This window comes from Pseudorasbora parva, chromosome 9 (assembly GCF_024679245.1).
Source record: "Pseudorasbora parva isolate DD20220531a chromosome 9, ASM2467924v1, whole genome shotgun sequence".
Taxonomy (NCBI): domain Eukaryota; kingdom Metazoa; phylum Chordata; class Actinopteri; order Cypriniformes; family Gobionidae; genus Pseudorasbora; species Pseudorasbora parva.
Window position 1 is genome coordinate 20,521,724 of NC_090180.1, and position 25,878 is coordinate 20,547,601.

The 25,878-nt window shown below is 39.7% G+C and overlaps 1 protein-coding gene across 1 annotated transcript in view; it reads right to left on the reverse strand.

The window, feature by feature from the left end:
- Nucleotides 1–25,878, reverse strand: part of ak5 (adenylate kinase 5) — a 162,236-nt gene that overhangs the window by 757 nt on the left and 135,601 nt on the right. The window contains exons 9-13 of the mRNA XM_067454289.1: nucleotides 19,643–19,685; nucleotides 18,419–18,463; nucleotides 14,148–14,311; nucleotides 7,740–7,856; nucleotides 5,158–5,352 (exon numbers count right to left, since the gene is read on the reverse strand). Coding sequence (XP_067310390.1) covers nucleotides 5,158–5,352; nucleotides 7,740–7,856; nucleotides 14,148–14,311; nucleotides 18,419–18,463; nucleotides 19,643–19,685 — 564 coding nt within the window. The remainder of the gene's footprint in view (nucleotides 1–5,157; nucleotides 5,353–7,739; nucleotides 7,857–14,147; nucleotides 14,312–18,418; nucleotides 18,464–19,642; nucleotides 19,686–25,878) is intronic.

The following is a 25,878-nucleotide window of genomic DNA, read 5'->3' on the forward strand; positions in this document are numbered from 1 at the left end:
ACAGTGCTAAGAACTCCTACAAACATGCAGCTGCTGTGAATTCATTCACTCTTAACATATATAGAGGCAGATTATTTGTCATTAAGTTCCCCAGATCATTAGATATGATTATAGTGCAATACATTTTCTTCTGTTATAAGTGTTTTCCACCAGTAAACATCATATTATTATTAATAATAAATGATTGTTTAAATGTTTTGGGGTAATCTGACATGAACTGCAAGCTTTTCTTTTGTCACATTAATGCACTAACAAAAATATATTACTAACAATTTATAGATATTGTTGGGGTGTAATTACCTACTAATCCTTTAAATGAATAGACTTGAATGGTTATCTTTAAAACTAATATGAATTGAGCGGTTTGGTCCAAACTATGTGAAGAGGCACGGTCATTTTATGATGACCAGATTGGTTTCATGATTTTATTCATATATAAACATTGATCAGCGAACACAAACAGAAGCTCATCCATTACAGCTTGGTGCACGGGAACAAACCTTATTGAACCTCATTGGTTCTTGCGGAAGCTCAAACGTGCTGCATAACACGAGAATGAACCTCATTGGTTTTTGCAGAAGCTCAAACCTGATGCGTTACACTAGAATGAACTTCACTGGTTCTTGCGGAGGCCTAAACGTGCTGCGTTACACAGGAATGAACCTCATTGGTTCTTGCTGAAGCTTAAACATGCTGCTTAACACAAGATTGAACCTCATTGGTTCTTTTGTAAGCTTGAACGTGCTGTGCATTGTGCGCAACAATTGTGTGGCTTGCTGAAGATCTAACGTGCTGCGTAACATGAGAGTGAACCTCATTGGTGCTTGCTGAAGGTCAAACGTGCTGCGTAACACGAGAATGAAACTCATTGGTGCTTGCTGAAGATCAACGTGCTGCGTAACACGAGAATGAACCTCATTGGTGCTTGCTGAAGATCAAACGTGCTGCGTAACACGAGAAGGAACCTCATTGGTGCTTGCTGAAGATCAAACGTGCTGCGTAACAAGAGAATGAACCTCATTGGTGCTTGCTGAAGATCAAACGTGCTGCATAACACGAGAATTAACCTCATTGGGGCTTGCTGAAGATCAAACGTGCTGCGTAACACGAGAATGAACCTCATTGGTGCTTGCTGAAGATCAAACGTGCTGCATAACACGAGAATTAACCTCATTGGAGCTTGCTGAAGATCAAACGTGCTGCGTAACACGAGAATGAACCTCATTGGTGCTTGCTAAAGGTCAAACGTGCTGCGTAACACAAGAATGAACCTCATTGGTGCTTGCTGAAGGTCAAACGTGCTGCGTAACACGAGAGTGAACCCTTATTGGTGCTTGCTGAAGATCAAATGTGCTGCGTAATACGAGACTGAACCTCATTGGTGCTTGCTGAAGGTCAAACGTGCTGCGTAACATGAGAGTGAACCTCATTGGTGCTTGCTGAAGATCAAATGTGCTGCGTAATACGAGACTGAACCTCATTGGTGCTTGCTGAAGGTCAAACGTGTCATGTGTAACACTAGATTGAACCTCATTGGTGCTTGCTGAAGATCAAACGTGCTGCGTAACACAAGAATGAACCTCATTGGTGCTTGCTGAAGATCAACGTGCTGCGTAACACGAGAATGAACCTCATTGGTGCTTGCTGAAGATCAAACGTGCTGCGTAACATGAGTGAACCTCATTGGTGCTTGCTGAAGATCAAACGTGCTGCGTAACACGAGAATGAACCTCATTGGTGCTTGCTGAAGGTCAAACGTGCTGCGTAACACGAGAATGAACCTCATTGGTGCTTGCTGAAGATCAAACGTGCTGCGTAACACGAGAATGAACCTCATTGGTGCTTGCTGAAGGTCAAACGTGCTGCGTAACATGAGAGTGAACCTCATTGGTGCTTGCTGAAGATCAAATGTGCTGCGTAATACGAGACTGAACCTCATTGGTGCTTGCTGAAGGTCAAACGTGTCATGTGTAACACTAGATTGAACCTCATTGGTGCTTGCTGAAGATCAAACGTGCTGCGTAACACAAGAATGAACCTCATTGGTGCTTGCTGAAGATCAACGTGCTGCGTAACACGAGAATGAACCTCATTGGTGCTTGCTGAAGATCAAACGTGCTGCGTAACATGAGTGAACCTCATTGGTGCTTGCTGAAGATCAAACGTGCTGCGTAACACGAGACTGAACCTCATTGGTGCTTGCTGAAGGTCAAACGTGCTGCGTAACACGAGAATGAACCTCATTGGTGCTTGCTGAAGATCAAACGTGCTGCGTAACACGAGAATGAACCTCATTGGTGCTTGCTGAAGATCAAACGTGCTGCATAACACGAGAATTAACCTCATTGGGGCTTGCTGAAGATCAAACGTGCTGCGTAACACGAGAATGAACCTCATTGGTGCTTGCTGAAGATCAAACGTGCTGCATAACACGAGAATTAACCTCATTGGGGCTTGCTGAAGATCAAACGTGCTGCGTAACACGAGAATGAACCTCATTGGGGCTTGCTGAAGATCAACGTGCTGCGTAACACGAGAATGAATCTCATTGGTGCTTGCTGAAGATCAAACGTGCTGCGTAACACGAGAATGAACCTCATTGGTGCTTGCTGAAGGTCAAATGTGCTGCGTAACACGAGAATGAACCTCATTGGTGCTTGCTGAAGGTCAAACGTGCTGCGTAACACGAGAATGAACCTCATTGGTGCTTGCTGAAGGTCAAATGTGCTGCGTAACACGAGAATGAACCTCATTGGTGCTTGCTAAAGGTCAAACGTGCTGCGTAACACAAGAATGAACCTCATTGGTGCTTGCTGAAGGTCAAACGTGCTGCGTAACACGAGAATGAACCTCATTGGTGCTTGCTGAAGATCAAACGTGCTGCGTAACACGAGAATGAACCTCATTGGTGCTTGCTGAAGATCAAATGTGCTTTGTAACACGAGACTGAACCTCATTGGTGCTTGCTGAATTTCTAACGTGCTGCGTAACATGAGAGTGAACCCTTATTGGTGCTTGCTGAAGATCAAATGTGCTGCGTAATACGAGACTGAACCTCATTGGTGCTTGCTGAAGGTCAAACGTGCTGCGTAACATGAGAGTGAACCTCATTGGTGCTTGCTGAAGATCAAATGTGCTGCGTAATACGAGACTGAAACTCATTGGTGCTTGCTGAAGGTCAAACGTGTCATGTGTAACACTAGATTGAACCTCATTGGTGCTTGCTGAAGATCAAACGTGCTGCGTAACACGAGAATGAACCTCATTGGTGCTTGCTGAAGATCAAGTGCTGCGTAACACGAGAATGAACCTCATTGGTGCTTGCTGAAGATCAACGTGCTGCGTAACACGAGAATGAACCTCATTGGTGCTTGCTGAAGATCAAGTGCTGCGTAACACGAGAATGAACCTCATTGGTGCTTGCTGAAGATCAAACGTGCTGCGTAACATGAGTGAACCTCATTGGTGCTTGCTGAAGATCAAACGTGCTGCGTAACACGAGACTGAACCTCATTGGTGCTTGCTGAAGGTCAAACGTGCTGCGTAACACGAGAATGAACCTCATTGGTTCTCGCAGGTCAAGTGAACATGCTTGAGTTTCTGTTTACCACAACTGATGTGCGAGTTGACAAATGTTTTTATGCAAATAAAATATTTTACTCCATTAACTTTTTGAAACATCAAAGTGGTAGTTTTGTAGGGTGTCAGACTGTCAGAAATTGCTACGATTTCATTAAATATTTCAATTTGTGTTTTGAAGATGAACAAAAGTCTTATGGGTTTGGAACAACATAATGATGAGTAAATTTACTCGCTCTTTAAGATTGTAATATTTCAATGAGTAAAGGTTTTGTAATCACAAATTTTGAATCCACATATTGAAATGGACCATGGTGCTATTAAAATCTACATGTGCATGTACCACAATAATGCCAATGTATTCTGTGAAGCACCTTTGTGTACCATGATTAAATAAAACCTGCATTACTTTCTTTTGTGGCACAAGAAGATCATTTGATTAATGTTGGTAACATTGGTGACCATTGACTTCTAGTAAATGGACAAAAAACACAGCAATTTCTCAAATTACCTTCTTTTATGTTCCATAAAAAAGAATGCTATTTGGACAAAGACTGCTTCCCTTTAAGGGAAGTTTTTGCTCATAAAACAGATGTATATGATATCTGAGTGATAACCCAAATCTGGGTTATATGTGCTTTGTGTAAGTCAAGACTCAAGATTAGGGACATATTTTAAAGGGTTACTTCAGCGATTAGCATGTGGCTTTGTATCAGTAGAAACCCTGGAGTATATTCAAATGATCGTGCTCCCCCCTCATATCCCCCTGAGACGAGAGATTTACGCATTTTATTTCTGGAAAAATTCCTCCCGTGATGCAAATTGACAATATTTGCGTTATCTTTGGAATGTTTGGCCAGAGGCTTAAGACTACAGCCAGCAGAGGGAGCTATTTCCACGTTTTCAACCCGCGCATGGGGGATGGGAGATCACACTAACAGCACAGCTTGCAGCTACAGGCATTAATTTAAACTGATGCTAAGCAATGTAAGTGTTTTAACTTCTCAAATTAATTTCTATGAAAGTTAAGCTTCCAAAGGCCTGAACTGAAAACGCGCCAGACTGAACTCGCGTTGTGAATGTATGCCGCGAGTGTGGTCGCGTTACCTCAGCTCACATCACGAGACCTCATCAGCTCATTTATGACGTTAAATGTAATCTGACTCCTGCAGAGGTAGTGCTGTGAGGCTCACGCAGCAACTTGATCATTATATTGATCAGACACATTGAGTATTTAATTGAAGTGTCTGTTCTCCAACTCAGTCACAGTATTCCAGTAGCGGTGGCTTTGGGAACGGCCTCACAGATCAGCGAAGCATTCTGGGAATTGTAGTCTTTCATCCCCATGAGACAAAAACATTTTTTACTGTCTTTTGTCAGTCTTGAAGGCACAAAATTCAAAAATAATTTCACATTTCTACTACATTAATGACCCAGTTTAAATACAGATCCATCTTTCCAGCGCCGAAGGACCCCTTTAAGAATGAATGTAAACTACACTCCGCTGATCTTAAGAGGTTCTCCTTAAATGAAGGTCAAAACTACTCACTAATTGTAGCTGAGGTTCTCCACACCCACCTTATGCAGAACTTCCCTGTGTTCATAGTGGCCGACCACGGGATTGACCAGGCTGCAGAATCCATCCACTCTACGATGTGTGTCTCGGTCTCGGGCTTCTTTAGTGTGCAGGCTGCAGGTGGCCCTCTGCTGCAGCCGTTGGTTCATGATCTCTGCAGAACATTCCAGAAACAGAACGATGTCGGGCTGCCCCATCTAAAACACAAACCCACACAGATACTGTCAGATCAGGTGCAGTGACACAGTTTACAGTGATGGATATGAGATGGAATTCTACAGGAGTTAAAGTTATACAGTGAATCCGGGAAGTATTACCAGCGCTATACTTTTTCCATATTTTAGTTTTCAGCCTTATTCCAAAATGGATTAAATTAATTATTTTTCTCAAAATTCTACACACAATGCCCCATGATGACAACATGATAGAAGTGTGTTTGAAATATTTGCTAATTTATTATAAAATAAATAAAATACGGGAAAAAATTACATGTACGCAAGAATTCACAGCCTTTGCAATGACACTCAAAATTGGTGCATCCTGTTTCCATTCATCATCTTTGAGATGTTTCTACAACTTGATTGGAGTCCACCTGTGTTAAATTCAGTTGATTGGACATGATTTGGAAAAGGACACACCTGTCTATATAAGGTCCCACAGTTAAAGGTGCATGTCAGAGCACACACCAAGTCATGAATTCCAAGGGATTGTCTGTAGACCTTTGAGACAGGATTATATCGAGGCACAGATCTGGGGAAATGTCTGAAGCATTGAAGGTCCCAAAGGGCACAGTGGCCTTCATCATCCATAAACAGAACAACCACCAAGACTCTTCCTAGAGCTGGCCGCCCGGCCAAACTGAGCGATCAGGGGAGAAGGGCCTTAGGGAGGTGACCAGGAACCCGATGGTCACTCTGAAAGATTAGCCTTTCTCTGTGGAGAGAGGAGAACCTTCCAGAAGAACAAAAATCTCTGCAGCACTCCACCAATCAGGACTGTAAGTTAGAGTCGCCAGACGGAAGCAGGCACATGGCAGCCCGCATGGAGTTTGCCAAAATGCACCTGAAGGACTCTCAGACCATGAGAAACAAACTTATCTGGTCAGATGAAACAAAGATTTAACTCTTTGGCCTGAATGACAAGTGTCATGTCTGGAGGAAACCAGGCACCGCTCATCACCTGGCCAATACAATCCCTACAGTGAAGCATTGTGGTGGCAGCATCATGCTGTGGGGATATTTTCTAGCAGCAGTAATTGGAAGACTAGTCAGGGTTAAAGGAAAGATGAATGCAGCAATACTTGATGGAAATCTAGAGCTCAGACTAGGCCCTTAGACTATGCCAAAGGTTCATCAGGACAAAGTAACAAAAAACTCTGCGAATGTCCTTGAGTGGCCCAGCAAGAGCCCAGACTTGAACCCGATTGGAGAGATCTGAAAATGGTTGTGCATGGAGCTTGAGAGGTCCTGCAAAGAAGAATGGGAGAAACTGCCCAAAAATACTGTGCCAAGCTTGTAGCACAATATTAAAAAATACTTTTTTTAATTGTTGCCAAAGGTGCTTCAACAAAGTATTGAGCAAATGATGTGATATATTATAATTTTTTTACATAAATTTGCAAAGATTTTAAACAAACTTTCACGGTGTCATTATGGGGTACTGTTCATAGAATTTGAGGAAAATAATGAATTTAATCTCTTTTTTTGCAATAAGGCTGTAACAAAATGTGGAAAAAGTGAAGCGCTGTGAATACTTTTTGGATGTACTGTATAGCCCGGGACACACTAAGCCCGGGATAAGACATCAAAGATTTAATGGCGAAGGTGTTATCATCTGCATCTCAACCAAAAATAAAATTGTTCTGCCTTTAAGCAGGTGATTGTTGTGTTTTCCAGCAGGAAAGTTATGTCAATGCATAACCTCTTTTAATATAATAAACAATGTCCAATGCACAAACATAGAGCACATCAAATATAGTAAATGGAAGCTCAAACGTGCTTGCTTTACAGATGAACACACCTCATTACGGTAGTTCATTCGTTTCTTCTGTGCAAGTGAATAAGTACCATGAGTGTGTGAAACAAATAAAAATTTAACTCCGCAATCACTGGAAATCTTGCCCTCTGAAGTAGATCTTAGATATCATTTGTGCATATTAAAACTTGGCTTATGTTTGGCAGCAACGTGACTGGCATCACTGATATTAAAACTGGTTATACTCAAATGCAACTGACATTTGAGAGCTGTAGTGGAGGGAAAATGTTAAGCACACGGCACCGTATCTTTCGCCTGTATCTCAAAGAACACTATCGCATGGCTTTGGAAGACCTGGAGTCTGCATTTGTAGGTGTGAACGCTTAAAATGTCATGTCAGGTCATATAGCTTTAAAAAAAACAGGAAGGTGAGTAAACAATGTCAGAATTTTAATTTAGAGAAACCTATTCCTTTAGATTAGTGGTCTTATTTCCATAACAACTTCCTGTCTTTGTGCCCAACATAATGCAACAACTGTGTAATAATGTTTGTCATTGGTCACTTCAGACTCATTCCCAGTGATTCCGTTCCTTCCTGAAGAGCACTGACCTTGGCTTCATACTGTAGCGCCTGCATCACATTCTTTGGGAAACCAGTGACCAGGAAGCCCTTCCCCTGACGCACAGTAGATCCCATGGCCTCGCACAACAGATCCAGCAGTGTGTCCTTAAACACCCAAACAGAAGAAAAAAAAAAACAGATGAACACTCATACAGACAATACAGTCAATGAGAACGGATGAATTCATAAGAACTCGCACATATTAGATGAGAAGTGAGAACTCTAATGTCTTGCAACTAAAAGTAGTTCACAGCAAATGTTAATGACAGTCATGTTGCTAAGCAACACCACTGTAACATAAATCATCCGATTAAGTCTGAATCTCTGAGTCACATGCTAAACCTCAGTAAATAAAACTCACAACAAGAGCCTGAGCTCTAAATGATGAAACAAGCGTACCTAATCTAAAAAAAGGACATTTACACAATGACACAACCACATCATTAAATGTGCTTGTTAATGTCTGATGGTGGAAATGTGATATATTAAATGATGACAATACCTACACATTCAAGTAGCAGCAGTGTGACACAATGAAAGATTCAGTTGTCTATAGGTTGCTCTTTTTTCATTTCATTTTCATTTCTCTCTTTATTGTCCACTGTGGTGGAAATGTGTCTTTGAACACATTTGAACACTTGTTAGATGCTGATAGCATTACCTTTACATTAGCATGTTAGCGTAACTATACATGACGCGTTCAAAAGACTTTAAAAGTTTTAGGATGGATCCAACTGTCCTGTCGACTTTAGCTCAATCCCTACTTAAACAATGCTTGTAATTTAAAAGTAACCCTGAAGATTTCCGTTCGACTTTCCAAATGTGTTTGATTCGAGTTAACAGTGGCCCTCTAGGACAGAAGTTATATATTGCATGAAGCTGCTTGTGTAGAGAGCACCCACATTGTAGGTAATTTTCTGATCCCACCGATCTCTTTTCCCTATCACTTCTTGCCCCTTTGTTAAAAAAATATATATATTTATATTATATACATAGGTCAGTCATGAAACTCTTCCAAGTAGCTCAGTCAATCGATCTCTATTTCCTGTCTACCCAACTTTATTTATTTCTCACCCGGGTGGTCCAGCTCAGTAATATGGGCCATGAGAATTACTTTAGCCCTCAGTAGCCATCAGTACATTAGATCCATTCAGTCTTAAAGGGACAGCAGCCCTGATAAACCTGCTGTTGTCTGTCCTTTAATGTTACTCAAACAACAAAAGAAAACCAGAGAATCATTCACTGCTCTTCACTAAATAACTTTAGTAACTTTAATAAGAATCAATGCACATTTAAATCACCTGGAAGTGAAGACTATGCAGTTTTATTTTTACATTATATTATTTTATCATTTTTAGTAGGCTAAATAATTTATTTAATTTGTCTTTTTTTTCTTTTGTATTTTTCCTATTGTCTGTAATTTAAAATGTTATTTAAGCTAACTGTTGTTTGTTGGTAGTGAATCTCTTCTGAACCCAGCATGCAATTTTGAGTTAAAAGATGTCTAATAACCGTCCAAACACAGCCCTGACGTCTAGGCTTAAAACAAGGCAACATTTGAGCTTTCAGGGAAAATTTAATAGATGTCTAATCATAGCCCAAGAATAGACTCGTCTAGAACATGAACATGTTAAAGAAATTAAACCAGACACCTTGTAAACACTGTTGACTTTTCTTACATGATGGAATATCATACATCTCGCAAGTTATTTTGGCAAACATAACATGTAACCATATTCAAGATAATTTTGGATAAAAGTGGGTTAATCATAGCCAGACTGTCTCTATTTAAAAAAGGTGGTGAAATGATAGCTATTGCTTGCTGGAAAAGAATAGATTAAGGGGTTGGGGGTTATTTTGGGGTTTTTATGAACACATTGACAGGGTCCCCATGCAGGGGCAATTCTGGGATTTTCATTTTAGAAGGCCTCAGCCCCCAGTGAGGGTATGAAAAAAATGGTAACACTTTAGTTTAGGGCCCAATTCTCAGTTTTAACTAGCTTATTAGCATGCATATTACTAGGATATTGGCTTATATATCCTATATCACTTATGAAAAATCTTATTCTGCATGACCATATTATACTCCCTTAATCGTACCCAGGAATGTAAGCAGGGTTTTATCATCGTTGATGTGTAAATTAAAGGTAATGTAAGTAAGGTGAAGCCAAATGTAAGGTAGTTAGGAGGGTTCGGGGGTATCTTGCTCTGAATTTTTTTCTTTCTATGATTTACATATGTGCATTTTAAGATGTTTTGAAGGCAAAAAATTAGAAATCAATAGTTTACAAACCATGTCAGTGGGCAGTAGATTATTTGTCTTTATTCTTATCTCCACATCTCTCTTTTTCTCTTAGTTTTTATCTTGCCCTGTCTCTTTCCCTCCTAAAGCTGAGCTTTGACTGATATTGTTTTTCCATTTTCGTCAGTGAAGAGTAGATATGGTTAACTGAAATGTTTTGTGAATCATTTTCATAGACACGTTAATTTACTGAAGGCTACCAGGAAAGCTAACTTAACTTAAATTAAGTTTAATAAATTAATATGCACACATTTATTACTTATCTTATGCCAATACAGGCCGAAAAAGCTGAGCTTTTTAAGTTACTGTAGGCAAATGGAATTATATTAAATAACAATATGATATGTTATGAATATACAATATGTTATGAATATAACACATTCATTATTAATCTTATAGCCTCAGCAGCTTGTGTGTGAACAAAAAACATAAAAGTGGTTCATTTTGTTTAAAAATCGTATAAATCTATGAGGGGGCCCTTTACCCACACACGGGGAAAAAGGCAAACATTATTGATTTAAATACTTTAGCTAAAATAATAATATATATTTTTGTATAATGATTTTTTAAAATAATTTTTGTATAAAGTTAATACTTGTTCAAAACAATTACATTTAGCAAAGTTTGTACTATTTTCTATTTTGATAAATAAAATCATAGATTTTTGTTTAATAAATATTCTGTGTAAATATATATATATATATATATATATATATATATATATATATATATATATATATATATATATATATATATATATATATATATATATATATAAATATATATATATATACACAAAATTATACAAAATGATTTTATAAAAAACACAATTATTTAAAAAAAGTAAAGATTCTGAAAGCATTGAAGGAGAGAACCCATAGTAACTTAATATAGATTTAAAGTAGTAACAATAAATTATATTTTAATATGATTAATGTCGTATTTTTAAAATATATGATTCATTATAAATATGGTGATTATCTCTAAGGTGGACACCCAACATGATATATGATATTTACCCTCTAACTCTAAGCATGTCATATGAACAAATGGAAAAGTCAGCCGGCTGTTTATTATCATGTTAAATGTGGTGCCTTTTGCCCCAACAGCAGTGGCGTTACAGGTACAGCATGCAGGTACCCCAAATACTTTTACATATTATTGAATAACTTTTGCTTTATTTACCTTGAGCAAAACTAAAAACCATTACGAAGACAAAATATAAATATTGCTGCATGTGATTGCTTCAAGGATCAGCCAAATTTCCACGTGCATCTTGAAAAACTTGTTTTGTATAGTGCTGCAGCAAGTTTTAGTGCCATCTATTGGCTTAGAGGAAAATAAAATCAAAGGTGCCTTTTTTCTTTAGCCCCAGTGTACCTATAACAATTCATACAGCCCTTTTTGTACACGTCCCCTCCTTTAAAGGTTAAAAGCACTGGTAAGTGTTATGAAATACTGTAGTGTGTTTTCCTGTATTTATCCCACAAGCGCTAGTGAAGGTGAAGCTGATTTTTGTCAATAGTGACCGTAAAAAAATGTTTCATTTCTAAGGCTATAAAAATGTTACTGAATGATCTATCAATGCATTTCCAGCAGATATTGAAATAATAAAGGGTCTCAATGAAATATGTGCAGTGTTGCATGTTTATGTTAAATTGTCACACGACCAGAGCTGTTTACTTCCTGTTTGCGCCAAGAGAAGAGGATGGCAGCAAGAAAGCTCCCAAAGAAAAGGATAGTAAAGGATGTTAACATAAGGATGGAACATAGATTTTTGGTACACATCATGTTTAAGGTGTCTAGTATTGATATATGCATTTGCAATTATTCAACTTTGTTTAATGTGGCCATAGAACTCACAAACATGTCAACGGCAACAATAGTGACCGGTGGGATAACCCCTTGTATCTATATGCTAATACACATAGGCTAACTGTTCTACCTTACTTTCTGCTACTATCTAACTTTCTACCTAATTTTACACAGACACACACAGACACACAGACACACATGCACCCACCCACACACACACACACACACACACACACACACGCACACACGGACCCAAGGAAGACTAGCTAACTAGCTAATTCTGCTGCTCCCAAGGGCCTCTAAGCACCCAACGAGGGTCCAGACAGAAGCCCCAAGGGCCTCTAAGCACCCGAGGGTCCATCCAGAAGCCCCAAGGGCCTCTAAGCATCCAAGGGTCCATCCAGAAGCCCCAAGGGCCTATAAACACCCGAAAGTCCAGACAGAAGACCCAAGGGCCTCTAAGCACCTGATGGTCCAGCCAGAAGACCCAAGGGCCTCTAAACGCCCAAGGGTCCAGACAGAAGCCCCAAGGGCCTCTAAGCACCCGACGAGGGTACATCCAGAAGCCCCAAGGGCCTCTAAGCACCCGCTGGTCCAGACAGAAGACCCAAAGGCCTCTAAGCACCCGATGGTCCAGCCAGAAGACCCAAGGACCTCTAAACGCCCGAGGGTCCAGACAGAAGCCCCAAGGGCCTCTAAGCACCCAACAAGGGTCCATCTAGAAGCCCCAAGGGTCTCTAAGCACCCGAGGGTCCATCCAGAAGCCCCAAGGGCCTATAAACACCCGATAGTCCAGACAGAAGACCCAAGGGCCTCTAAGCACCTGATGTTCCAGCAAGAAGACCCAAGGGCCTCTAAACGCCCGAGGGTCAAGACAGAAGCCCCAAGGGCCTCTAAGCACCCAACGAGAGTACATCCAGAAGCCCCAAGGGCCTCTAAGCACCCGCTGGTCCAGACAGAAGACCCAAAGGCCTCTAAGCACCCGATGGTCCAGCCAGAAGACCTAAGGGCCTCTAAACGCCCGAGGGTCCAGACAGAAGCCCCAAGGGCCTCTAAGCACCCAACGAGGGTCCATCCAGAAGCCCCAAGGGCCTCTAAGTATCCGAGGGTCCATCCAGAAGCCTCAAGGGCCTATAAACGCTGATAGTCCAGACAGAAGACCCAAGGGCCTCTAAGCACCTGATGGTCCAGCCAGAAGACCCAAGGGCCTCTAAACGCACGATGGTCCAGACAGAAGACCCTAGGGCCTCTAAGCACCCGATGGTCCAGCCAGAAGACCCAAGGGTCTCTAAATGCCCGAGGGTCCAGACAGAAGCCCCAAGGGCCTCTAAGCACCCAATGAGGGTCCATCCAGAAGCCCCAAGGGCCTCTAAGCACCCAAGAGTCCATCCAGAAGCCCCCTGGGCCCATAAACGCCCGATAGTCCAAACAGAAGACCCAAGGGCCTCTAAGCACCCGATGGTCCAGCCAGAAGACCCAAGGGCCTCTAAACGCCCGAGGGCCCAGCCAGAAGCCCCAAGGGCCTCTAAGCACCCGACAAGAGTCCATCCAGAAGACCCAAGCACCTGAGGGTTCATCCAGAAGACCCTAGGGCCTCTAAGCACCCGAGGGTCCAGCCAGAAGACCCAAGGGCCTCTAAACGCCAAAGGGTTCAGCCAAGTCAGCCAGAAGAACCAAGGGCAAAACTGCAAGTGGTCAAAAGTAAAGATGGAGTATTTAAGCGATCCAATAGTATAAGGCTTATATGTAAAATATTCACACTACAATAAGAGAGCATTTAGAGGCAATGCGGGAATTTTTAAAAGTGATAATAACTAGCCTTTGATATAAGGATTTTATACACTCTTACAAACACACACACACACACACACACACACACACACACACACACACACACACACACACACACACACACACACACACACACACACACACACACACACACACACACACACACACACACACACACACACACACACACACACACACACACACACACACACACACACACACACTCATAAAACACTCACAAACACACTCACAAACACACTGCACAGGTTAAATAGACCTATATTCAATCTGTCCAATGGTTGATACAACACAGTTTCCCACCGGTCACAATTGTGACCGATCATAAAACACACTTTTTCACACACTTTTCCATGAAAATTTCAAAAAATTATGATTGATTGTTTCAAAGGGATACTAATGACACATGATTTGGATATTTTTGTGTCTGGGAAAAATTTGGGAATAAATGGGTTAACAAGATTGTGCACCTCGGGAAGCTGCTCTCCCCTTTCCAGAAGGTCTCGGAGAAACCGTCCTCTCTCGCTGTGAGACTGCAGCTCGCTGCACAGGATGTCCCCGGGACACAGGCGCTTCAAACTGTACCGCTCCTCTATTTTCTCTGACTGGAGAGCTTTCCCCGCTCCTGGCCCACCTGGTCAGAATTAGAAAGTTGAGAATAGATCTATAAGGAAAAACTGTATTGGCAGTGATTGTTCTAAATACTGGGGAACAAGGGCCACATCCTCAGTAATTGACTGTCTTGGGAGATGTGAGGCGGGAGATCAGCAGATATCTCATGGTTTGCACCTCACACTATGCGCTGGCTCTCCCCGACCCTGCCATCTGACCGAACTCCCACAGGCCTTCATTAAGATTCAGCACACAGCTCAGGGCAGCCCTTATCTATCTGAAGTCCACAGCCAACAGCTGCTGTCTGTAACACTGATGATGGGGATGTGGCAGCCATGTTTACAAAACTTATAAGAATGCTTCTGAAATATCCATGTGTCACAGCAAAAAGGAAAGGGGTTTTTGTTAAAAAAAAAAAACATCCAAAACAATAAGTAGCCAAACTACCTGCAGCCACATAGCTTTAGTGGGAAACTCTTGGGCTAGATGGCTAAGCAGGGTTGAGCCTGGTCAATAACTGGATAGGAGACCTCCTGGGAAAAACTAGGTTGCTGTTGGAAAAGCTATTAGTGAGGCCAGCAGAAAAGCATTATATAAATGTAACAAATGATCATCATTATTAGAACTTTGTTTATTGATTGGACTCAACTTACTGGATGGCCCCAGTAACTAAACATGCTTTATTACTATATTGCTATCTACTTTTATATATTGAATCATGAATCAATATGCTGATTCATAATGGTTTGAAACTTTTGAAATCAGCCCATCACTATATACACTCATCTAAAGGATTAATAGAAACACCTGTTCAATTTCTCATTAATGCAATTATCTAATCAACCAATCACATGGCAGTTGCTTCAATGCATTTAGGGGTGTGGTCCTGGTCAAGACAATCTCCTGAACTCCAAACTGAATGTCAGCATGGGAAAGAAAGGTCATTTAAACAATGTTGAATGTAACATGGTTATTGGTGCCAGACGGGCCGGTCTGAGTATTTCACAATCTGTTCAGTTACCGGGATTTTCACGCACAACCATTTCTAGGGTTTACAAAGAATGGTGTGAAAAGAAAAATACATCCAGTATGCGGCAGTCCTGTGGCGAAAATGCCTTGTTGGTGCTAGAGGTCAGAGGAGAATAGGCCGACTGATTCAAGCTGTTAGAAGAGCAACTTTGACTGAAATAACCACGCGAGGTATGCAGCAAAGCATTTGTGAAGCCACAACATGCACAACCTTGAGGTGGATGGTCTACAACAGCAGAAGACCCCACTGGGTATCACTCATCTCCACTACAAATAGGAAAAAGAGGCAACAATTTGCACGAGCTCACCAAAATAGGACAGTTGAAGACTGGAAAAATGTTGCCTGGTCTGATGAGCCTCGATTTCTTTTGAGACATTCAGATGGTAGAGTCAGAATTTGGCGTAAACAGATTGAGAACATGGATCCATCATGCCTTGTTACCACTGTGCAGGCTGGTGGTGGTGTAATGGTGTGGGGGATGTTTTCTTGGCACACTTTAGGCCCCTTAGTGCCAATTGGGCATCGTTTAAATGCCATGGCCTATCTGAGCATTGTTTCTGACCATGAAGAAGCTCTGATGGCTACTTCTAGAAGGATAATGCACCATGTCACAAAGCTCAAATAATTTCAAATTGGTTTCTTGAACATGACAATGAGTTCACTGAACTAAAATGACCCCCACAGTCATCAGATCTCAACCCAATAGAGCATCTTTGGGATGTGATGGAACGGGAGCTTCATGTCCTGGATGTGCATCCCACAAATCTCCATCAACTGCACAAGCTATCTTATCAATATGGGCCAACATTTCTAGAGAATGCTTTCAGCACCTTGTTGAATCAGTGCCACATAGAATTAAGGCAGTTCTGAAGGTGAAAGGAGGTCAAACACAGTATTAGTATGGTGTTCCTAATAATCCTTTAGGTGAGTGTAAGTCGTTATTTAGTTTTTTTGTGAACCAAAACTATTCTCGTGGCTTCAAAAAAATATTGTGGAACCACTGTAGTGAGATGGGCTTTGTAACGATGTCTTTAGTGCCTTCTATGGGTCTTGAGAGAGGAAATGACATTGGTGACAATGAAGGGCTTTCTGAGCCACCGGATTTCAGCAAAAAATATCTTAATTTGTGTTCCGAAGATGAACAGAGGTCTTACAGGTGTTGAATGACATTAGGGTGAGTCATTAATGACCAAATGTTCATTTTTGGGTTAACTAACCCTTTAATATTTTGTAAAAACTGATACTTTTTTCCAGGATTGTTTAATGAACAGAACGTTTAAAATAACAGCATTTATTTGATCAATTTAATGCTTCCCTGCTGAAAAAAATGATTAATCCTACAACCCCACTTTTGAACGGTAGTGTATATTAACAACAATTACAAAACCTCAAGGGCCCTATCATACAACAGGCGCAAAGCAAGTTTTTTTTTTTCTTGTTGCCAGTTGCAACCTGATGCAGTTATCATTTTCACATCCAGTGCCATATTGTTTAAATGGCAAATGCACATTGCTTGCCTTGGGGTGAAAACAAGGTGTGTTCAGGCGCATTAGAGCATTTCTATTTTGAGGCAACTGAAAATGACCGTGCCATTGACCAACAAAAACCTGGTCTAAAGTCAATAGTGCTACGGTATTTTTCTATTGTTATGTTACACTCTTCTTATTACTGCTTATAAGCTCATTCTGCTTATGCACAGATGTACACAAACAATTTTAAATATTCAAAATAAAAGGATTCCTCTCTGGAGAAGCGTCCAGTCTTTCCGCTCACAAATTCCAGCATGTAGGGTGAATTCAGGGTGATTGGGACAAATTTTGCCATTGAGATGACTTGGAAAAGTGTCCCAATCACTCTGAATTCACCCTACATAGTGAATCCACCATGGTGCAAGCACAACTGGCTTTTAAAGGGAAAGGGAGATGAGACTCTGATTGGTTTATTGCACGTTACGCCTAAAACACACCCATGATTAAGAGACCACGTACAACCCTTTTGGACCATGCGCCTGGTGAGCCAACCCTTTTTTCCGTTGTTAAACTAGCAAAAGGGGTTCTGTAACACCCTATGTGCGCCATACTCTTTAGACCATGTACTTAGATCGTTAAAATAGGGGCCCACACATTTTTAGCATCTCTAATGTATGATAAAATGCATCAGATCACACACTGCATTCCTTAAAAAATAATTCCCGACCATCCTTCCTAGTTTGAGAAATTTGAGAAACCATCTCTGTTTCTCAAATTCTCCCATCTCAATGAGGCTTGAGGTTGTCTCTTTCTCTTTGCCCCTCCATTGTGTTTTTTATACACCTGCGAGTCAGAGATAATTGTGCTTTTACCTTGTCAACGTCTTTGCAAAACCTACTGTGAATCTTTCTATTCTGTTCTAGACTTATGAAAAAGCACACCTTCAAAAGACTAGTCTGACTATTAAATATAATCTTTTTTTTCTTTTTCTTGACAGGTACCACAGTGCAAACAGTGCTGATAAAATCTTACAGCAAGTCTTTAACGTGTCAGTTAGGGTGCATGCACTCCAGAGCGTAATTCACTCATGCTATCAATCTCAGATCTGTCCATCTGACTATCGACAGCCATATCCAAAGCAATATTACAGGCAGAACCAAAAGGAACTGTTTTCTTCAGATGTAAAGCTTGGCTTTTAGTTCACTTCACTACGTCCCAGTAGAGCTTTTGAACAAACATAAGGGTAAGAAAGCCCCTAGCACACAAAGCCACATATTAAATTGACCGTCTGCTTTCCATTTATCTAGAACATGAGTCATTTTCAGATGAAGACTGCCAACAGTTTCAATTAGGAACCTTATTAGAACACTTCAGAAGCTTTCACCTGCCCCCAATTTCACAGTTCATTATGTTGCTTGTGTGTTTGTGTCGCAAAAGAAACTTGGTAGCGTGCGTTATTATGTGTGATCTAGTTCTGATATATGTACTTTGCATCAAAACATTGCTTCCTGTCCTGTTCTACAGGGGGAAATGAAGGCCCAATAAAACATTCTGTTTTTGTCTATAATGAAAATGATGTACAATGAAAGTAATGTATGAAGCGCTAATGCAGTTTTATCAGCTCACATACCAATCACAAAGATGACCTTTTGTTTTTTGGTCTCCATGGGAAAACCTGGTGGCGTTTTGGAAAGAAAAAAAACAATTATATTACAATCAGATAATAGTTTCATCATGTAAAAAATATAGCTTTTTCACGTCATGTGGTCCAATCAATGCTGGAAATTAATGAGAATAACAGAACACTTAAAATGCAGGGTTACCAGTAACAAATAATATAATGTAATGTAATTAATAATATAATATAATATAATATAATATAATATAATATAATATAATATAATATAATATAATATAATATAATATAATATAATATAATATAATATAATATAATATAATATAATATAATATAATATAATATAATATAATATAGACCAGTAATACAACAAGGTGAACAAATACCACAATGAACAATGAACAAATACAATTCTTATATTATTGAAAAAATACATTTTGGAATCTTAAAAATATTTCGTGCACAAATTTAAATCCACATTTTTATAATTGAAGTGGAAAATTAAACTCCAATTGATGTTCTTGTTGCTCATTTTTCAACCTAAACGTACATTTTACAACTTAAATCCCACCAAGTAAATATTAAGATTAAGATTTTGAAAGTTGAATTCATGCACAATAGTTACTAATGTGTAGGTTTCCCAGGTAAAATCTTCAATAACATCAAATTTTCTTCCAAGATTAAGATTTGAATGTCACACCAAAGGACGAAAGTAATAAAGTTGATGATAAAGATATAGTTCTAAAAATCTTTCTCAATATTAAACAATAGATGAGTATACACCACAGCTATAATGATAATGGCACACAGAAACAATGTTGTTGGAATCACTTTCAGAATGATTTTTTTCACCCGCTGATCAATGATATAATCCAACCTGCCGTAACGAGCTTGAACATTTAAAGTGACAGACAAGTAAAATCTTAGAACAAACAGAACAATATCATCTGCTGGTGTGGACTAATATAGTTATCTTTATAGTTATCATTCTTGGTGTGAACAGGCTTTAATTCTAGTAAAACTATTCTGGCATTGCAGAATGTGTTTCTGCACTGCATCATCATTTATGATTAATGTCACTGTACAGTATGCATACTTTAGAGGCCACATCGGGTATTGCTTTAACGAGGACATATTCATTCCAGTATCAATGATATAACAAGAAATGAACACACAAATACAGTACAAAAAGATCAATTAAGAGATATTTCAGCTCACTTTCTCCAATCGCCTCTCCATATCCAGCCACCTCTTCATCGGTCTGCCATAGAGAAACACACAGAAGAAAAATGATTTCATTTACTTTTATAAAGACCACAGACGTGTGACAGGAAGACAGAGACTTAATGATCAAATGAGAGATTCTCAGTATAACGTGACCACACATCCAAACCACACAATCTGACCGGCAATGAATTTTCACATTTTCTCAGACCTGAGAACGCTTACTTATTGGTGGAATTTATCATTTAAAAGTGGCTGAGCTCATAAAACAATGGGCGGTATTTCACCCTAAAATAAATAGGCCTATAGTAATAATTGTATTTGGCTCTTTTTTTTTTTTTTTGCATTGCATTGCATTGCCATTATTTAAAAAAAAAAAAGCACCCCCACATTGTATTTAATTATCTTGACAGCAATGTCACAATGCTAAAATCTCAAAGACTGTGTTTTTGATGGAAAAGTATTTTTGGGTGAAAATATGATGCATCTTGAGTTTCACTGAGCTAATTAAAACAAAAGCTGTGAGGTTTCTAGTGTTTGAACATAAACAGGGCAGACAACTGGGAAATTGACAGTTTGTGTCGTGATTACTGTGATTAAAAGAGTTCTGGGCTGTTTAACAGGAAATCCTTAGGTAGCCACTTGCCACTTTTTTCAGCATTAGAGAAGATGAAAAGAGAGATGTGTGTGTGTGTGTGTGTGTGTGTGTGGGAGGAGTGCAGGGTGCTACTGATGAGCGTGTTTGTGATGTGGGCAGCCCAGCCGGTCCGATGAGTCACTGGCAGAACGAGAGAGAAATGATACACATACCCACAAACCTGCAAACAAACTCAAACTTAAAATGTTCAGGCCACAAATCCTACGCCGTAGACAATGAGGGGTACATGTCCATCCCAATATTCGCTTTAGTGCTTGATCAATATAGTTTCTTTCAATAACTGATTCTTGCATGTTTATTTCTGTTATTTTCGGACCCTCAATCTTGAACATTTAGAAACATTCATGGCCCACATGCATTACATTAACAGAGAGCTTTAAAATGTCAGTTTCTTTTCAGCACACATTGTAAGCATAATATCCCGATTCAGCACCAATCCAAGCATGGTTTTACCCTATGGCAACATACAAAGCCAGATTCTAGCATCTCTCTACTATCTAACCCTTCAACCGATAAGCTGGCAATGATAGAACAAACTATTAAGCGGATTGGTTAGAAGGTTGTTACCTGCAAATACATGAATCTAATCATATTTAGTGCAATTTGTACTTAAAAGACAAGAAAAATAACTTTGAGATATTCAACGGCAAGCCAAAACATTATGACAACATTACGCCGACCCGCCGAGGCATGGACTCTACAAGATGGAGCCACTGTGGATTGAAATATTTTTAGTCCAGCAAATCCCACAGATACTCAATTGGATTAAGATCTGGGGGATTTGGAGGCCAGGGCAACACCTTCATCTCTTCATCATGTTCCTCAAACCCTTCCTGAACAACGTATTCATTGTGACAGGGTGCATGATTCTGCTAAAAGAGGACACTTCCACCAGGGAACACCATTGTCCTGAAGGGGTATACCTGGTCTGCAATAATGTTTAGGTAGGTGGCACATGTCAAATGGCCAGACCAAGGATTTCCCAGCAGAACATAGCCCAGAGGATCACTTTCCCTCCATTTCCAATGATTGTGGGCCCTTTGTAGGAACTTTCGATGGTGTTTCGATGGTAGAGTGTAGAGCTGTTGGCTCGGAGCAGACAGGATAGCCATCGCCCTCGTGCATCGATGATCCTTGAGCGCCCAACACCATGGTTGTGCATCAAAGTCCAATTTTTCCCTTCCCTCACTAACGTCCCTCCGTCTCGTTCACTCAGATGTACGTCATTGCTTACGTTGCACGAGTGCCCTCTAATGGTGGAATCTTTACAATGTGTTTAACCCTTTCACACATAAATAAAAAATAATCTTTTTCAAGTTTTTCAAGGATGGTGCATCATTGCTTGTCACATGACACACCTGTAGTCACAATAGTGGTGTATGAATGATGATCTGTTTTTATTTTATTTTTCCTCTTTTATTAATAATATTTACAATTATTAACTATAGCATGAATTATCTGATATTCCGATTTTCAAATAGGCGCAAGTGGATGTGTTTTGCGAAAAGCACATTGAATTTAGCATGTGATTCACTGACCATTCTAATCACACCGGTGTGATCATACGTGCAAAAGGGTTGAATGGAACACACTAGCCCTTGACCACTAGTATTCGATATGGATTTATTGTTTGGTTTGGTATCGATATGTTCCCCTCCCCCCCTTATAAATTACTTTAGGCACCATTCTACAGGCCTGTGTGTATGATTGGGCTATTCAAAAATATGTTTATCTTACATTAATATTAAAATATGAATAGTTACTATATTTAATATAAAATGTAAAAAAACAAAACACACACAATTCAAAACTTATAACAATACAATAATCTATAACTGTGTTAAAATAAAGTCAGCTTAAGGTAGCTATAAGTATTAAATGTGGTTAAACGGGTTACACTTTAGAATAATGGTCATTAGTTAACATTAGTTATTAACTAACATGAACCAACCATGAGCAGTACATGTCTTACTGTATTTTTTGATCTTCTTTACGTTAGTTAACACAAATCCAGCTGTTCATTGTTTGTTCATGTTAGATCACGATGCATCAACTAATGTTAACAAGAGTGTAAAATTGTAATGTATTAGTAAATGTTGTAATTAACATCAACAAAGATAAATAAATGCTTTTTAAGTGCAGTTCATTATTAGTTCATGTTAACTAATGACCATTATTCTAAAGTGTTACCGTTAAATGTCAAAATAATATCAATATCACACACTAGAGTTGTGTGGGGTTGGGTTAAATTAAGCATGATCTGCTGTGACATCACAATCATGTTGCCTTGTGGTCTGTAGATTTACCTACATGCCTACAACAGTACATGTTGAGTAGACTCGCTCCCTCTGTCAATATCGAGGAGTCGAGGGTCTGTCTAAACAAACTTCCCTCGCCCACTTGATGAAGTTGAATGCACAAAATGGGGGTGGAGAGTCCCCTAAGGTGGAATGCTTAGGTAAAGTTTATGAGTGTATGTCTATAAGTGGAGTTAAACTCAGCCCCTGTCACTGGTTTGTGGTGTGTTCCTCCTCGGACCACTGTTGGTAAATCTCAGCACTGCTGCCCTGGAGCAACCCTCGAGCCTCTGACCCACTCATCTCGCTCAGATCTTTATTCATGTCTATTTCTTCATCCAACATGTTGATTATGAGAACTGATTGTTTGCTTCCCATCTAATCTACCCAGACCTTCATCTGTGACCTTGTTAGGAGATGATCAACAATATTCACTTCACCTCTGACTGGTCATAATGTTTTGGCTCAGTAGATTATAATAAAAGCTTACACTGAGATGATGATGGTAGCTTTTCAAAACTCGTTTCAAAACGTACACTTTGCACTCAAAGTTTGCATTCTCAGGCCACCAAAATGGCATTGGATACGGCCAGAATGGATTAAAAGTTTTCTGTTTTCAGTTAAAAATATGGTGTGAACGCGTTAATAACTAATGTTTATTCAAATGGTAATGAATCAATCAAAAACTTACATGAGCTGGAAAATGTACTTCTTCTGGAGCTGCTGTACAGCCCAAAAATAAATAAATAAATAAAAATGTTACATTAATTATCACTGTAAAGCTGCTTTGAAACAATCTGTACTGTAAAAAACACTATATGGTGACTTGACTTGACCTCATTCTCTCTCCCTCTCCCTCTCTCTCTCTCTCTCTCTCTCTCTCTCTCTCTCTCTCTCTCTCTGACCGTGGAGTATGTTTTCTCATGAATATCAGTCTGCCTCTCATTCATTAGCTGTGCAGACTGAACAGCTGCAAAGGTCGGCCTGATGTGTTGTAGACGTTTGCCATGTTTTTGTGCGTGGAGGAGCCGTGGGCACTGCAGGAAGTGCTTGATGTATGATTTCAGCAGACACCCCCGTCTCATAAAGCAGCACAGGTCGCTGTATGAGACACTCGTCCAATTGTGCTGCCATCTCATCTACATTCTCTTCTGTAATTGCTGGTAAAAATATCATACTGAGGGTACAATGGTATAGTGATGTAACAGACACCATACTGTATGCTTTAATATATAGTATGTTACTGACAGAATACCATATTTCATCTATGGAATATAATGCCATATTCTATGGTATTGTCATGGTAAATGGCACTTCAAAGAATTCAATAAAATGACCAGGGTGCATGTTAATAAGTGTAACAACTGATGTAGCACATGAGAGAAGTAAAGGAAAATCTGATACCTCTTGAGGCATTTTGCTATTGTACCCCTATTATGCCATTTTAAAGGTTCCTATTTTTGTTTTGGAGGTCTCCTACAAAATATCGACATACATTTTTGTAGTTACATTTTAACTCTTGCTTGCTTTAAAGCTACACTGTGTGATATTTTCCCCCCGGTGTAAAGGTATATGACCATCAAGTGAATATTAGTTTCTGTTCCTCTCAATTCTGATTTCGTTTTAACTACTACGGTGGCCGATTTAGTCCAAGATTAACACGGCAATCCCCCTCTTCACATTCGACACAGTGCCATCCATAGAAAGTAAAAGAAAGGGGTGCCATTGAGTGCTAAAACGCGAAAGGCGAAGCTTGAATTTACGGGTATGTCCCTCTTTGGCTAATGTACTTTCAAGATGGAGGGGCAACATGGCGACCGGCATTCGAACCCCTCACCCGTATGTATTTTCAATGGCATATTATAAACTTACGAGAATACTTTATTACTGAAAGAAGTAAATATACATTAATGAGCACATACATTTTTGAAAGAACTAAGTGTTTTTAGCTAAGAATAAACGAAAACAGTTACACAGTGTAGCTTTAAGTCCTCTTTGAATGTACTTCGCCTGGTCTCCATCATTATACATCCATCAAAGGTATTTTTTTTTAAATAATTCCCTTTCATTTTCTCATATACATTGCACAGCACACAAACTCATTTCTCAAAGAGTCTGAAAACAGTTAATTCATAGATTCATTATCCTCCTATCCAAGAGCTCTGCTCTGATTTGTCCTAGACTGTCCAGTTTGTTGTGATTGGTATACCGCTTACAGTGCATGTCAGAAATGAAACGTTCATTGACATATCTGAATTTCATCTCTGGAGGTTTCCTCAGCGTTTGATACACAATTATACGAACAGTAACAATGGCACCGTTTCTTTTAGGAGACTTAAACTTTGCAGACCTTTTGCATTCACACACAGCAATATTACTTTTTGCTGAAAGGAAATATTAAATACAGTTTATTTTAAATGTACTAAATTTCAACCTCATCATTACAAATGTGTAATGGCAAATTTCAGTAGAAATAACTTTACATTACATTCAGTTACCATTCTTTTAAAGGGATACTTCACCGCTTTTTCATATTAAACTATGTTATTTCCTTAACTTAAACGAGTTGATACATACCTCTCTCGTCTCAGTGCGTGCACATAATCTCTCTGACACGCGGTGATGATCTGATAGCATCTGATAGCCCACTAAGCCCAGTTCATTCACTATGGTACCAAACAGAGATCAAGTTAGAAGTACCAAACACTTCCATGTTTTCCCTATTTAACTACAGTTACACGAATAGTTGAACGATCAAGTATGGTGTCAAAATAAAACGTGGCACTTCTCCAAAACATCTTTCCTCACACCTCTCCCTCACGCTCTCATTTCTGTCAATAGGGAGATGTGAGGGAGGATGTTTCAGCCGGGACTTTTTACTGCGCCGAGCCGAAGTACTCTCAGAAGTGCTAATCCGCCATACATTATAGTTCTCCTCTCTAATCCGATTAGAAACGCACCACGTTTTATTTTGTCACCATACTTGATCATTCAGCTATTAGTGTAACTGTAATTAAATAGGGAAAACGTGGAGGTGTTTGGTCGCTTCTAACTTGATCTCTGTTTGGTACCATAAGCCCCGTTTCCACCACAGGAACTTTACCCAGGAACTAGGAACTTTGGGTGGTACTTCGTGTGTTTAGACCGCAGGAACCAGGGTAAAATTGAAGTTCCGGGTAAATATTTCCCCCTCCAAACGGCCCTGCTCGCGAGGTAGTACTTTTTCAAAGTTCAGGAACTTTCGAGGGCGGGACTTGGGCGCTGAACATGCTGAT